The following is a 12,044-nucleotide window of genomic DNA, read 5'->3' as shown; positions in this document are numbered from 1 at the left end:
TAAGCCATGCCTAAAGAAGAGAAAACAGAAAATGACTCATAAATAAAATGGCAGAAAAATAATGTATTTCAATTTACGTAATTTAATACAATATCAAGTATGCTAAATATCTATATGACTCCAAAATGTTTGTTTGTTCGTTTGTAATACTTTATTGTACAATAATATTATAAAGTAGTATTCTTTTATAATCTTCTAAGAGTATATTTTGTAGTCATTGTGAAAAATTACCAGTGAAGAAATTTTCTACAGTCAACCATAACGTTAATAGAGATGTCCATAGTAATCTATCGTACTTCGTTTAATTAATATAAAATATTTTGATAGTCAATACTATAAATAATTCCTAAATTCGTTGTTTAACATACACTATAATATTCCTGCTCAGGATCAAAATGTTTCTACTAAATATATTATACATATTCAGTATATCATTGTTGGTCTCGGGTGAAATAGGTAAGTATTATAATATTAATATATGTATTCTACTTGTGTTCTAAATAATTATTAGTATATCTAATGATCATATATATATTAATTCGTATAGAATATAGATAATATATTAATTCATACCTTACTGTTAGGTATGTTAACAATTCAGTATTACTTTGATTAGACTCATCTCGAATCATCAAAAACCCATAGTTTTATCATACTCATAAAAAGTATTTTACTTGTAGTTTAAACAAGTAAAATACAGTTATATATTACTTGTAGTGAAAAACTTGCTGTATACAATTTAAAAAAATCGTTTTTCGGTTTTTTGTGGGAAAGGTGTATAAAAATTTAGAATAAGATACCGAAAGACATACTGGAATTACCTTTAAATAAATTCAAAATATCTGTTAAATCATATATTTAATTAAGGAAAGCCTATTTACACATTAAACTATTACTCGAATGACAAACGTACATGTCAATAATAGTTAATGCACGCGATATTCACTTGATGTTAGACATAGACACCTACATAAGTACATAATGTAAAAAAATTGGCTATTAAAAAAACAGTTCTTTGCCAATTCTTCTCAATTGACTCTGTATACTGAAGTGGATGGTACGGATAAAATATTAATATAAAAAAATTTACGTTTATAAGTGGCTAAAATGAATAAATGATTTTTGATTTAACTTGATAATTAAGTAAATAAATATTAATTAAACTTAATAAAGTAAATTATAATTTGTTATATATTTTAACAGATGACGGTGATAGTTTAAGTGATGATTTTGAATGGCCTGAGCGGTATTCGTGCGAAGCTAACAAATTATATCTAGAATCTGGTTTGGTTGAAGACTACAAGATATGGTAAGGAATAAAACAAAATATTAATTATTTACAAAATACTAACAAATTTAAATATAGGTAATGTGCTAGCTAATGGATTTGTTTAATTATTTATTAAATAAAATCTATCCTCCTTTTTCTATTTTTAATTTAACAATATTATTTACTTTCAGGCGCAAACCACAAAATTCAAGAATCGATTACAATAAAGGTGCTGTGAAGTCGATCGTTGTTCCTACTAAGTCAAGGGTCAACTTTGGCTTGAAATATTCAGTAAGTATAATTGAGAATATATAGTATATAAGTCGTCAGGTAATTATTTTATAAAATTTTAAATCGATTATATTTCTGGTGTAAAATATTCATTTTAGTTTTAAAAATAACAATAGTCATAGTCTTGTGAGTATAGTGTAATATATAATAATATATGTCTGATAGTAGTATAGTCTACTCTTATACGTATAATTAGGGAAGATCACGGGATTTTACCATCTTTTATTTTTATTGAGTTCCCGATATTTAGGCAGTATTTCAACCGCCGTGATCACGGGTAAACTGAAGAGCGGCGGGTAGATGGTAAATAAAATATTTTTATGGGCAGATATATGCGATTCCTACCTTCAATAAAACGTGTTAAGATCCCGTGATCTTTACTAATTATACATATAAATAATGACCGAGTCAAATTTAAAATAGTCTCCTTTTAATATTCTATCTATTCTATGTACAATCACCTAAATATGTAAGTATACTGATTCAAGAACCTTAATCTACAGTGAGTTACAGAGTTTTAAGCTACTGAAAACTTTAATCTAAACAGCCTCCTAAAAATCCACTCAAGATAATTTGTTATTCAGAAGATCAGATTAGGTAAAATGGTGCGACGTAATTATGATTGATCCATGAAAATAATCAAGAGAAAATTTCTATGGTGTAATATGAAATACAAAACAAAATAATAATTAATAAAAGTGTAATTATTAGAAATACGCAAAATCGTTACATTAAAAACAAATAAAATAATTATATTTACAAATTAGATACATATAGAATATACTTTCTTTGCAAAATACAATTAATGAAATTATATATAATATATTATACAATAATAAGTATTATACAAAGTAATTTTTTTAATAAATGTATACTAAGACGTAAATATAATTTACAAACTCTGCTAATTACGTACGTTCAATGAGAAACTTTTGGAAGAACAAATTGATTTCAGAAATTTTATATAACAATGTACTTAATGTAACTGAAAATTAACAATTAAACAATTTATCTTTATTAACTTAAGGATCAGCGTGCTGCTATCAAACACCATGTACATAAATAAAGATAAAAAAGATATTATTTTAGATACGTATATTAATTCTACAATGAATCGACCACTACCAGGTGACGGGCCTTTGTTAATTGTAAAAATTAATATTAAAATTTTAGTACACTATATATTACGGTAATAATTTAGTTATCATTTAATACAAATTGTCGCTTTTTTACATACTCAAATACAAATATTACGTCGCCTGTTTTTATAATTAAATTTTAACACATTGTATCAGAAAATCTGATTGTATAAAGGATAAGTGACGTTGTTAGAAATACTACCAAAATATGACGACCTCGGTGATCTAGCGGTTTAGCTCACCGCTTTACGCCCGATGGTCGTAGGTTCGATTCCTCGCACGGCACAGGCATTTGTATTCATGAATATGACTATTTGTATCAGTGTGGGTGTTTTCTATGTACGTATTTACGAAAAAAAAATTTCTATGTATTTGTATCTGTTATCTAGTGCCCATAACACAAGCTTTAGCTAGCTTAACTTGTGTCTAGATGGTGTTATGTGAATTGTCCTTAGATTATTATTATATTATTATAAATAGCTATATTTATTATTATACTTTGATATAGATTCATCCCCAGACTACAGAATCTGAAGAAAATGAAATAGTTTGTACAATAGCAAAGGGTACAAGAAGCGAACATCAAGATGTAGAGACTATATTGCCATATACCGGAAGTTATGAATTTGAATCTCAAGGTGAGTATTTTAATAAAATAAATTCTCAAGAATATATATACTCCCAAGAGTATATCTAAATTTTAAGTACAGCAGTAAACAATGTTAGTTAAGATAGACAATAGTCATACACTTAAGAAATTATGCATTTTATACAAGAAGTAGGAAAAATTATAACATTTTTGTCTGGCACGCTGACGCTAGCTATAAGGATGTTTTGTTGTAATTGTAAAAATAAGATTAAAAAAATCTTGTACGACATCTTAATTGTTTTTTTAAATTTAATTTAATTATGTATCTAAAAAATATATTCGCCTAGCCTGTATAAATCAAGGCTCAAATATAGAAATTTCGTTGCTCGGCATTCTGATGACTGTTAGTAAAAGTAGTGTTTTTGGGTTTTCCTTAAATAGTAAGTACAATGGATCAATAAAAAATTCAATACAATGTATATTACAATGTTTCTTATAGGTCCGGAAACAATAAATGATCAAATTTGTGAGAAATATTATTCTTCAAGTACCGACGATGGTTATGAAACTAGAACGACACTATGGATAACATTTTCTGATAGCATCAATGGATCAATACCAGTGAGGTAAATTGTTACATTTCATAAAAAATACAGACATTCCAATCATATGATTTACTGATGTTAGAATATTCACCGGCTTCTCTCGTTCGATACTGTTGTAAAAACCATTCAGTGTGCTCTAATAACTCCAAGCCACCATCACCACAGTCATGAGGTTATGATAGTAATCAAGCGCGAGTACGGCAGCGTCCTTGTAGACGTTGTAGAGCAGCTCTCATCCTTGGTTTTGATGACTATATCACTGTACTTATTCAAGGAAGGACTCAAACATTCTGAGATGCAGCTTCCCTCAAAAGAAGCACCACGGCCCTTGTAGGGAATAGAGAAGGGGTGGACTTTTGTGTTGCACACAAATCTTTGCAGTTTTAGTGCTGCGTGTCCTGCACATAGTTATTTGCTATCTTTCTAAACTATAATTCTCTAAAACCTACCAACTGTAATTCTTATTTAAACAGGTTCGAAGAAAAAAAATACAATATCTATCAAGGTTATTTAGACTATCATTATATCTGGGAATTTTATAACTTCGAGCCTGATTTCGATGAAAATGTTTTCGACACATCACAATGTAAGTTACTAATTTTATAAAGTACTTAATGAATGTAAGAATTAAACTTTAGTAAAGTAAAAAGAGACAGAAGAAATTAGAGACCGTATTATTGTATAATATTCGAAAGAGAACAAGTGTATGAGCGTGTATTCAACTATATATACTTAGATACAGTTGAGATAATTCGAATTATTTTAATTGAGATTCATAGGTATAATTTACTAAAATCTCGATTAAACCTATATTTTTTAATGTTTGGTATATATATTCCTCTCTAATGATGTTGTAATCACAATTAAAAAAAATCTTAATATTGCAGATACAGACTGCTCCTATGAAATGAACAGCGAAGTCAAGACAGAAGATCATCCTATTCCTGATTACGAAGATAAGGAACATGTAGATCGAGCTTTCAACTCGTACGTAATCTAATTGATGCATTTTCTATTTGATTTTAATCGCCAAAATTTAGAATAAATATCCAAATACGATGAAGTGTTTACATAAAATCATCATATTATGTCTAATAGTAATGCTTACAAAACTGCTGGAATTTGCTGCTTAATTCGTATCGATATTAATAGGCCATATAATATTTTTTTTCTATTTTAATATCAACAGATTCAAAACAAAATTCGACAAAAAGTACGCTCACGAAATGGAGCACGCCATGAGAAAAAACATCTTTGAGAAAAACCTAAGGTAACCCTATTATACTGTAAATTACTCAAAAGGCAAACATTCGTGGTGCTTATTCCAGTACTTGATATTAAATATGAACATATTAGTAAAAACACAATTAAAAGCAACCGTCCTATGATATTTTTTTTAAAAATCCACCATCAATATATTGTTTTGATTTTGTACATGTTTTTTTTGATATATTAAATTAAATTATTTTATATAAAAAATATTGATAAGATACTCACATATACACTCTCACTATATTTGCACCATAACCTGAACCTGCATAAAAATGTAGATAACTGTACAGAGAATGTTAATTTATTTGCTTTCTAGACTCCAAAAATAAGCCACACATGTATATGCTTTTATACCATATTACGGTATTCGTACAGTCGTGAAAAAATTAAAAATATTATAAATTCTTTCAATATTTAGACTAATTACAACGACTAATAATCAAAACCTTGGATATAAATTAACAATCAACCAATTTGCCGATCGAACTCCTGAGGAAATGAAAAGACACAAGGGTTTATTGAGAAGAGAGAAGAGAACACCTGGCAACATACCCTTCCCTTACAACGACGAAAAGTTACAGCAATTATCTGAGTCTTTGCCATCGGAATTTGATACACGGCTTTTGGGTCTAGTCAATCCTATTAGACGTGAGTAAAAGTTTAAACTATAAAATTAATGATTCGAAATAATAATAACCCAGGACACTAAAAAAGACTAAGCCTGTGGTATGACTACTAACTAATATTACTTAATCTTTACTATCTTATCTTATTATCTTTACTAATATTATAAATGTGAAAATAGGGATGTTTGTTTCTTTCACGCAAAAACTACTGAACCGATCAACATTAAATTTTGTACACATGTTCTTGGACCTCCAAGATTAGAAAAAACAATCTTGAGGATACTTTTTATTAAAAAATGATCTCCGATACCTATTGAATGGATTCAATGCGAGCGAAGCCGCGGGGAAAAGCTAGAATCGATCTATCTGAAACTAAAATAGATCTATCTGAAACCGTACAAATCAAAAGCAATAACCAAATGGTCACTAGGTTTTTTGTAAAGTTATATGAAATTTTGTACATGATTGTTATTTACGTAATATATATATATATATATATATAGATATTCATATAAAATGGAAGCATTTTCAATTTATATGAAAGTCTAAATTAATAAATTATGTGCAATCAAAACAGTGTATCAGAGGAAAAGAACAATGAATAAAATACTTCAAACATTCAATTAATGTTACGGAACTATATTAGATAATAATAATAGATAGAGACTCACATTAACATAACAAATATCTACCTAACTACAAAAGAGAAATATTGTTATTAATCAACCTCATCTATTCTATAATTTTTTTCTTAGTGAATTGACACAGCACAATTTAATCCAAAGCGAAGCAGAGCTTATATTATGGGTACTAAACAGCGGTTACAAATATACATATACATTTTTTTAATACATGCTTATATACTATGTATATATAGAAATCCCCAAAAGCAACAGAAGGACCAGAAGACCAATACAAAAATACATACTCATAAATTCAAATGTTTGTGCCGTGCAAGGAATCGAACCAGCGACTATCTAAGTAAGGCGCTGTGTTAAACTGCTAGATAGCTATAGTATAATTGCATGTTACATAGTATCAAATAGATAAGAGAATGAACGTGTACTATTTATTTTGCCAGATCAACAAACCTGCGGTTCTTGTTGGACTTTCGGAACTACAGCCGCAGTTGAAGGGGCCATCGCTCGCAAAAACGGAGGCAGGCTCCTAACACTTAGTAATCAGGCTCTAATTGACTGCTCCTGGGGGTATGTATCAATCTACATAGATATATAGATCGTGAACTAACAAATTAATTATTAGCTACATACAATAGAAAATAGAAAAGTACTAGAAATATTTTTTTATTAATATTAACGCAAAAGTTTATTAACATGGATGGACCTTTGTTAATCTTTCACACAAAAAATATTGGACGAATTTAAATAAAATATGCTACTTAAATAGAGTTTTAATGTGAACTCAGCCGAACGACGTCGCGAAATACAGGTAGTTAAAATAAACTTAACCGCTACTAAATACTAACTTTGGCAATTAACAAGAATACAATTCTGCCATAGCGTATGTTCCAATGTATATTAATTAACTGATAAGAAATCTCTAAATCATGTAGTCTAATATTTATAGGGTATAAATATATTGAATAATCAATAATCATCATTGACTTTTTACCCTACCCAGTTAATTCTAGCGTTGAAGAGCATGACAATATCCTATTTTAGATCTGATCTCAAGGAATTTAGAACTGAAATTTTATATTATATACTTTGAATACTCCAGACGTTGTAGTAGACATCATATGTAAAGTAACTAAATACTTATGGTACATTATGAGCTAGTGTCACTGTAAAGTTTTTGAGCAAAATTAATACAAAGAGTAATCACTGCTTTATGTATGTCATGACCTTCTTGAATTCTAAAGTTTTATTCTACGGTATTCCCTGTACGCGTTACGTAGCTAAAATTAAGCTCGCAAATATTCGCAAATATGTTCTATCTTAGTAATAAACATTTAATTTCATGGTCCACATATCTCTACGGCTAATTTAAGAACAAAGTATGAAAATCCAAACATTATTACAATTATTAGTAGCAGGAAATATATTACGAGAGCAACAAATTACTTATTGTTTTCACATTTCCCTTTCTGAAATAAAGATATATACTCGTTAGATGATTACTTTTATACTGTTTGTAATAAAGTTAATAATAAGTGTAAAATATGTGTTACTGTATAATATTATCTAATCTGCGATACTACGTAGGCGGTAAACAAGCATAAGACCCATCTAATAGTAAACGATTACTGTAGTCTGAAACACCAGAGGTGTCACGTGTGTCTTATTTACCCTAAATGAAGACTACATACATTGCTTTATCCGTAGATTTGGAGCCAATGGTTGTAATGGTGGTACTGACACTGCAGCTTACCAATGGATGATGGAATATGGTCTACCTACAGAAGAAGAATATGGCCCATATGCAAACCAAGTAAATATAATATTACAAAACTCGTGCACTACGACTGCCCGCTAACTACCACCTCTGTCCTTAAGTTCGCTGGAAGAGATCTCTTTCAGGGATAAGCCCACCCTTGCTCACATTTTTGTATAACTTTTTAATATTACAAGTGCAATAAAGTATATAAATCTGTTATGATATATGCAAGCAAATACGTACATACTCGTGAATACAATATGTATATTATGAGGAGGGTCAAGCAGGCAACCATCGGATGGTGAAACAGTGTTAAACTGCTTTTTCTATTTTTCAGTGGAAGGCAGCTCATAAAATCAGTATAATTGTTATATTCTAAATCTGTAATGCACACTTAGAGCAAATTTTTCTAAATTCTTGTAATGATATTTTCATGTTCCAGGACGGTTATTGTCTTATTAAAAACATGACTATAACCTATCCAATACTAGGCTTTACAGACGTCACGCCAAAAAGTATTACTGCGCTTAAAGTAAGTAATTTCATTATTTATTTACTCTTTTGCACACAAAATGGTATACATGACGGACATAATGCCTTGCATTCTCTACCAGTCAACCCTTGCCTTGATCAGAGAAAATAAGGCGGTGCAAGTTAATAAGTAATATTGAAATATAAAAATAGACAAAGACATATTAATGTATATGTATATATATGTCTTTTTTTTAATACGATTACACAATAGTATAAAATAAAAATAACATTATTGATGTTAACATCGTAGTAGTCTTTTTTCTTTTATTAGCGCTTAGGATGCAGAGCCAAGATAAAAAAGCATTTCGATTAAAATAAAAGTTACGAAATGGTACGAAATAACAATAGTCATTTAATTTTAGGTAGCTTTAATAAACCACGGGCCATTATCAACATCTATTGATGCAAGTGGTACGTTCAGCTTATACTCTGGTGGTATATTCTACGATCTCACATGGTACAGTATATTCATATTTTAATATTCCACTATTTTTATTTAAAACTAAAGAACTCTTAAACGGTAAAGAATAAAAAAATAAATATACATCTATATTTATATAATTTATTCTTTTTGTATCTAAATCTAATATAAGTAAATCATGATACAAAAGTAGTTAAAGTAAAAGTAGTTGAATTTTGAAATTATATTTTTATGTAACTGGAATAATAAAAAAACGGATGGAAAGTGGTCACCTACACTATAAATAAAAACACCAACACGGATACATCGTCATGGGAATATGTAGACTTTATACAAAGTCACCTGTGTGTGCCAGAGGTGCACACGCAGACGACTTCTTACCTATATATATCCTATTGGAGGTCAAGAAATCGTAGAGTACTGAGACATGATATCTTAATATACTGTAATGGTAAACGATTACAGTAGATTAATATATCGATATCTTACTTGCCATTCTATTTCTTATTTACTAGACACAAAAAATAATAAAGAAGTATTTCTTATGTTCGGTCAATATTTTAACTCTACATCCTACCCACTCTTATAACATGAAGCCCATGACCACTAACATGAAACACTATTGATATATAAAATACTGTATTTCAGCACCGAAACTGAACTTAACCATGAAGTCACTCTAGTTGGTTATGGTGAAGAAAATGGAGAGACATACTGGATAATAAGAAATTCATGGGGACCGAATTGGGGTATAGATGGATATATGCATATTTCTGCACGTGACAATAACTGTGGTGTGGACACCGAGCCTACTTATGTGGTCGTATAATTAAACGAATACGAATATTATGTATCTATTGTAACATTAATACTCTCATATATTAATATAATAATATTTGTACACAAGGAATACTAGTAGTTCTTACACGGATTCATTTACTTCAGTAGCTTTATATTTATTTACAGGTATATATATAGGTAGGTTATTTATTCATGTATCCATTGTCATATTTCTATGTATTTCAGCAATACATAAATGATATATGTATTTACGAATTTGTTGATAGTATTTCTCCTTTATTGCATAATATTTTTTATATATTACAGTTAGGAGAGATGTGTTATATATTCAAAATAGAATTTGTTTAAAAATAGAGTGCTGGGTAATATAAAATATCCATTTAGATTTCCCGCAAAATGACCGACGGCGTTAATTTGGACTACGATGTTATTATAATAAATAATTAAAAAATTAATTATGTAAAATTGTGCTTTGTACGTGGAATTTTAATTAATAAAATATGAGCACTTTGCTGCCAATAGCATTGTATAAAATGTTGACTTTCATTTATAATTTCAATTCCATTCAAAACAATCCCATGTTTTTGTGCAAATTCATTATTATTATTGCTTATAGAAATTACCCCAAGTCTTTGAGATTAGCGCAGCTGATTGTCAAATAGAAGAGTATGAATGAATCGTTCATTTCATTTGTCAGAATATGATTTTATGTACTAACTGTCTTACTATATTGTAGAGAGTGATATATAGGTATTTATATTCTACAGAATGACTAAACACCTAATATATAATTATAACTAAACAGTGTATAGATTTTAAAAGGTGACATGAATATAAAATATGAGTACTATTACTAATAGTAGCGAATTTTGCCGTACTGCTCGTTATTTTCAACGACTATGGGTCCGCCTAACAAATTGTCAGCAATTTATCACGGATAAATAATCCCCTACCCGTAGGTGCAGAGTGGGTCAGTCAAGTGAAAAATATATTCTCAAAATATATAACACGCCTACATTAAATACTTTTTATTATACTTTTCAAATATACCATATGTATATTTATCCGGGTCTTTGTACTGAAACACCTGCGTGAGTACTTCTGTCTCACTATGTAATATTATCTTATCTGTGGTCTCACCTATATAATAGATTACATATATATCCATATAGGCGTAACTTAGCATCCCTCCAGAGATACACATTAAGCAATTCAAACTTTTGTCGTAATCGCAGTTGAAATATATAATGTGAAATTGAAGACATTAGAGGAGAAACCAATGTTATAAAAAAAATCAGCCACCAAGCAACTTGCTTTGTAAGATGTGTATCGGTTGAAGGTTGAGTGAAATTACAAGCTACGTGACATTCCGGAATGGCAACACATGAGTGGTACCACGGATATCACATAATAAAGTGACATCCATGGTGCTGTTAAGGACATCAACTTTTTTGCCATTTGTTTAAATAAAAAAAAATATTAGCTCTCTTAAATTCTTATAAAAGACTAATATCACTTCGTCTATTGAAACAGGTCTGTAGAAATTCCACCGATATTAATCTTGAGAACCCCATGCACAATACATTATTGCAAACCAAACTGACCACTGCGGTGAAAGTAGCTGTACATTTGAAATGTTGCTAGTACCACTTTCCCATCGACCGTTGTACGTATCAGATAAGGGAGCAATTAGATATGAGTACATTAAACTATGCAATGCATTGTCTAAAGCCACTGAGAATTTTCTCTTCCCACCCTTCATAATAATATCTAGATGCAACATCTCTTTCAAAACGCGTTTACAAAATACCCGTCATTTTTTATTCTTGTGTGAATGTCAAGAAAGAATGTCAGATTTTTTGTTATTAATATAATATTGAAAAATCTGATTTTTAATGGCGTTACTTACTGTGACAAATACATACTTTTAAAAGTAAGAGCTATAAAATATACTTGAAATTTTTCATGAATAAAAGATACAATTACATGAATAAAGGAATAAATATAAATATCTCAGTATAGTGTCAAATGGGGAATTTTAGTTATATTATTGAGTGCCATTTCCCTAAGACTGAATACCTTTTTATTAAATATAATTA

General features: G+C 29.4%; 1 protein-coding gene across 1 annotated transcript; it reads left to right on the top strand.

The window, feature by feature from the left end:
• Nucleotides 1-363: 363 nt before the first annotated feature.
• LOC131845110 (digestive cysteine proteinase 3-like) lies at nucleotides 364-10,384 on the top strand. Its single transcript, XM_059194145.1, has 14 exons — nucleotides 364-456; nucleotides 1,204-1,309; nucleotides 1,462-1,561; nucleotides 3,209-3,338; nucleotides 3,789-3,915; nucleotides 4,368-4,480; nucleotides 4,782-4,881; nucleotides 5,084-5,164; nucleotides 5,585-5,814; nucleotides 6,874-7,000; nucleotides 8,138-8,243; nucleotides 8,632-8,721; nucleotides 9,086-9,180; nucleotides 9,793-10,384. Exons 1-14 carry the CDS (start codon nucleotides 396-398, stop codon nucleotides 9,971-9,973), a joined length of 1,647 nt encoding a protein of 548 aa, XP_059050128.1. The 5' UTR covers nucleotides 364-395; the 3' UTR covers nucleotides 9,974-10,384.
• Nucleotides 10,385-12,044: the final 1,660 nt, after the last annotated feature.

This window comes from Achroia grisella, unplaced genomic scaffold (genome assembly GCF_030625045.1).
Source record: "Achroia grisella isolate CSIRO2021 unplaced genomic scaffold, CSIRO_AGI_Agris_v1 utg452, whole genome shotgun sequence".
In the NCBI taxonomy this organism is placed as follows: Eukaryota; Metazoa; Arthropoda; class Insecta; order Lepidoptera; family Pyralidae; genus Achroia; species Achroia grisella.
This window is presented reverse-complemented; position numbering and strand designations above follow the sequence as displayed.